The following is a 4,708-nucleotide window of genomic DNA, read 5'->3' on the forward strand; positions in this document are numbered from 1 at the left end:
CATTTGCAAATCGGACGTGTTCCAGTTTGCAGAAAAGAGGACTAAGTAGTGCGTCAGAGAAGTACAGACTATTTCGACCCTGCCGTGAGTGTCTGTAGCTGAGTCCTTTTAGTCTGAACAAGTGCGCCACCCAAGACAAGTGCTGCATAAACACAAGTGGCTTTCTGTTCTCCTGCACGGAACGCGTCAGGGGTTGACGCCGATGACGTCTGCATCTTTGGCACGTGGGCTGCGGCGTTCCGAGCCCATAAACAAAGCCACGTTGCGCTCGAGCGCCAGTTGCGTTAACGCCGGGGAGCGAGGACGCACCGGGGACGCCGTGCAACCTGCTTTTTATTTGATATTTATTTCTTTTTGTAAAGGTCTTTATGAGATGGACAAAGCGCTAGGAATATTTAGGAGCTGAAATTGAGGTAAGGAATAAATGTTGTGCTCTCTCTCTCTCTCTCTCTCTCTCTCTCACTAATAATCTGAATTTAATTTTACAATTTTGGGAATACAGAATAATAGATTTTTTTTAATCCGCAGGAAAGAAAAAGCTAGGAGACGCACCAGTGCAGCCAGCGAACCGCAGCGATTTCACGAAAACCCCAATCAGCAGGTGTGTACACTGGAATAAATAATAATACTTTTAAAAAAACCCCAAAACGTACACATACACACACGCCATCTATATGTCTGTACAAGGCTATGACGCGTAAAGTGTCGTGGAGAACCCTCCTGTCCTGCGCGTTAGAGCTGTGTGAACGCTACACACGCGCAGGACGGGAGGAAGGTTCTCCTGGACCAAGTTTGGGAGACTGAGTTGATTTTGTTGTTTGCCCTCTGCTCTCCTCTCTTTTCCTCAGAGATGCCCTGCGTGCAGACTCAGTATGGCACCTCTCCTCCGGGTGCCAGTCCTGCGTGTCAGAGCTACAGTTACAGCGAGTACAGCTGCGATTTCCTCACCCCCGAGTTCGTGAAGTTCAGCATGGACCTGACGAACGCGGAGCTCGCCGCCGCGTCTTCGTCGTTGCCCAGCTTCAGCACGTTCTCCGACTCAGCCGGCGGCGCCGCGAGCTACGACGCCAAGCCGCCGTGTCTGTACCAGCTTCCCCACTGCGCCGAATCTCTCTCGGTCAAGTCGGAGGACGGAACCGCGGCGCACGCTAACTACGCGCACCACCAGCAGCAGCAACAGCACGCGCAGCACGCAGAGGACCCCGCCGTCGCCTCTGCTGCCGCCGCCGCTGCTGCGTCCTACTACAAACCGTGTCATTCGAGCTTCGCTCCGGCTTGGGACGACGCGTCGCCTTTGCACGGCTTCCATCCGAGCTACCTGATGGAGCAGCAGCGTAAGAGCGCCGTGACGCGCTTCTTCTCGCTCAAGCCGTCCGCGTCGAGCGCGCACGTCTCCGCGTGTCACATGCGCTTCGACGGCGCCGCGCAGCACGGATTCGCGCCGCTGAGGAAGCAGCAGCTTCAGCAGCAGCAACACGCACAACAACACCACAGCCTGGGATTCGCGCATCACAGCCTGCACATCAGTCACGGACGAATGCTGATGGAGAGCCCCGTGGCCTCTTCTTCGTCTTCCTCGTGCTCTCCGACCGCCACGCGTGGCCCCGCGCATGGAGACGGTCTGTGCGCGGTGTGCGGGGATAACGCGGCTTGTCAGCACTACGGAGTGCGCACGTGCGAAGGCTGCAAAGGGTTCTTCAAGGTATGCTCCGATGTCTTTTCATTTTTTTCCCTTCTTTTTAACACAAGTCGGTAGCTACACTAGAGTACTAAACTGTACCTTTCCTTGTTGTTCTGTACCCTTAAGAGTACCTTTATTACCTACATTATGCCTAGAAAGGTGCATCGTTTAAAACTTTACTCTAAAAACTTATTATTTACCTTAAATCAGCTTTGACGGTGCACTATATCCACGTTTAACTGGATGATAAATGAAAGACACATACTAAAGGTACGAAAGGTGTACTCTTAAGCGTAAACACAAGTAAAGGTACAGTTTAGTACAGCCTTTATTTCTAAGAAATAAAGGTACTGTTCCTCAGCATTGGCATGATACCTCAAGGGTACACCTTTATTATTTTTACTGTCTTTCACATGGTGTACCTTTATTCATTTTTATAAATTAAAGCTTTAAAAGTGCGTAAAAGTGGTCCTTAAGTGGTCCAGTTATGTACCCTCAAAATATTTTAAAGATATATATATATATATTTGATGGACCCACCAGAGCAAATGCAAAAGTAATTTTGTTTGGAGCGTTTATTTCTGAACTGAATGTTTTCTAGACTTCATGGAAGAATAGAAAAAATAATTTAAAAAATGGTATCTGTTTAAAAAGAACTTGATTACAAAACCTATTTGTGTCCACTTTTGATAGTTAAATATAATGAAGTTCATTTGATATCTTGCCAAAAATGGATTGCATAAAAAGGGTACTAAACTGTACCTTTCCTTGCCCCTTGTCTTTTGTATCTCTATGGAGATATTGCACCTATAAAAATTATTTCATTGGATTTTAAAATGACCTTTTAGAGTTAACGTTAAAGGTACACATACACCTTTCCAGGTAAAATATTGTGGGTACCATTCTAGTGACAAGGAAAAGTACAGTTTAGTACTCTTTATTATGAGGCTGTTGGAAGAAAAAATGTGTTTTTTTAAATAAAATAAAAGTCTAAAAAAGAAACAGCTATTTTGGAAACTTGGTTTAAATCTTATTAAACAAAGAACATAACTGAAGAGGAATGTCAAGAATTCTAAATTGTTGGTACTCAAGAAAGGAGGAATTTTTTCCAAAATAATCCCAACTCATAGTTTTGAGATTTGGCATTGGATTTCCTTCACTCAGCACACTAGATTTATGTCATGAGTTTATGTCCTTATCAATCCCTTCATGAGGTGAATAAAGCTGGAAGGAAAAGTCTACAGTATCTCTAAGCACCTGGGCGATGTGACTGCGTTCATTTCATAAATAGGAATTTCATGTTTCGACAAGGGGTGGGGGTGTGGGGGGAGTAAAGGGAGAGCGAAATTCCCAGCCGCCTCTTTAGCTCGCCATGCCGTGATGGGATAATTGCGCTAATCCGACAAGAGAGGTCATAGAGTCAGTGCCGTGGGACCCCTGAATTATGTCGATCCACGATTCTGTGTTTACCCGACGTGTGCCCCGTCCTGCTCCTGAATGTATTAGCCAGCTTTGCTTTGTTGAGCGCAGACTCGAGAGCCTCTTTTGCTTTTGATGAAACTGTGCTCTGTCAAGTTATAAGTTCTTACTAATTGGTGTTGTCTTTCTGTAGCGTACGGTGCAGAAAAACGCCAAATATGTGTGTCTGGCGAACAAAAACTGCCCTGTCGATAAGCGGCGGAGGAACCGGTGCCAGTACTGCCGCTTTCAGAAGTGCCTCGTTGTCGGGATGGTAAAAGAAGGTACAGCCGACATTCTTGATAGCATCCTCTCGTCATGTGTGTGCGATAAATAAAATCCTGGTTTTAGCCTCATGAGGGTTTTTTGGGGGGGATCTCATTTATAGTCGTAAGAACGGACAGTTTAAAAGGTCGACGAGGTCGTCTCCCATCCAAACCCAAAGGCCCCCAGGACATCCCCGCCTCCTTATCACCTGCCAATCTGCTGAGCGCTCTGGTGAGGGCCCACATGGACTCCAACCCCTCCGCAGGCCGCCTGGATTACTCCAAAGTGAGTCACTAAGCTAATGATAAGAAAAAGTAAATGCATTGTTTGTTGATTTGGCAAGAATCAAATTTACAGAATGACAGAATGATTTTCTGTCCAGTTTCAGCCCAACCCGGACTACCACAGCGCCGGAGACGAGACCCTTCACATCCAGCAGTTTTACGACCTCCTAATGGGCTCCATGAGCATCATCCGTGGCTGGGCGGAGAAAATGCCTGGTTTCACCGAGCTCCCAAAATGCGACCAGGAGCTGCTGTTTGATTCCGCGTTCCTGGAGCTTTTCGTCTTGCGCTTGGCGTACAGGTGACATTTATATTGCAAATATTGCGTTTAAGATCTTTGCTCTTCTCTCTGACCTCTTTACAGTCGTCTGTCAATCACAAACTCAAGCTAATCCCGTACGATGCTTCTCACGTGCAATTTTTCCATCCAGATCCAACCTGATGGAGGACAAGCTTGTTTTCTGCAGCGGCGTCGTCTTGCACAGACTGCAGTGCATGCGAGCGTTCGGAGAGTGGATCGACTCGATCGCAGAATTCTCCTCAAGCCTCCAGAGCATGCGCATTGACATCCCGGTGTTCTCCTGCATGGCTGCTCTCACCATAATCACAGGTGACTTGAAGGAATTCACACCACACAACCGTTTCTCCCTTTTCTCCCTCCTTTTCTCATTATGTCACATTAAAGCTCTCTCTCTCTCTCTCTCTCTCTCTCTTTAAAAAAAATTCTACAGAGAGGCATGGCCTCAAGGAGCCCAAAAAGATGGAGGAGCTTCAGAGCAAGATTTTAACTTGCCTGAAGGATCACGTGGCCTGCAGTGGCCATCTTTCGAAACTGCTGGCCAAGTTGCCCGAGCTACGCACGCTGTGCACACAAGGACTTCAGCGTATCTTTTACCTGAAGCTCGAAGACTTGGTTCCGACGCCCGCCATCATCGAGAAGCTCTTTCGTGACACGTTACCGTTCTGAACACATGGAACTTTATCAGAGTTTTATACAATATTACTCAAGCAGAGGAGA

General features: G+C 47.1%; 1 protein-coding gene across 1 annotated transcript in view; it reads left to right on the forward strand.

Annotated features, from left to right (window-relative positions):
• The first annotated feature begins 236 nt into the window (after nt 1–236).
• nr4a2b (nuclear receptor subfamily 4, group A, member 2b) overlaps nt 237–4,708 on the forward strand; it is a 5,771-nt gene continuing 1,299 nt past the window's right edge. The window contains exons 1-8 of the mRNA XM_053638801.1: nt 237–413; nt 529–601; nt 849–1,702; nt 3,294–3,423; nt 3,528–3,691; nt 3,789–3,991; nt 4,122–4,300; nt 4,422–4,708. The exon at nt 4,422–4,708 is cut by the window's right edge and continues 1,299 nt beyond it. Of these exons, the coding sequence (XP_053494776.1) occupies nt 851–1,702; nt 3,294–3,423; nt 3,528–3,691; nt 3,789–3,991; nt 4,122–4,300; nt 4,422–4,657 (1,764 nt within the window). The 5' untranslated portion in view covers nt 237–413; nt 529–601; nt 849–850 and the 3' untranslated portion in view covers nt 4,658–4,708. The remainder of the gene's footprint in view (nt 414–528; nt 602–848; nt 1,703–3,293; nt 3,424–3,527; nt 3,692–3,788; nt 3,992–4,121; nt 4,301–4,421) is intronic.

This window comes from Ictalurus furcatus, chromosome 12 (genome assembly GCF_023375685.1).
Source record: "Ictalurus furcatus strain D&B chromosome 12, Billie_1.0, whole genome shotgun sequence".
In the NCBI taxonomy this organism is placed as follows: domain Eukaryota; kingdom Metazoa; phylum Chordata; class Actinopteri; order Siluriformes; family Ictaluridae; genus Ictalurus; species Ictalurus furcatus.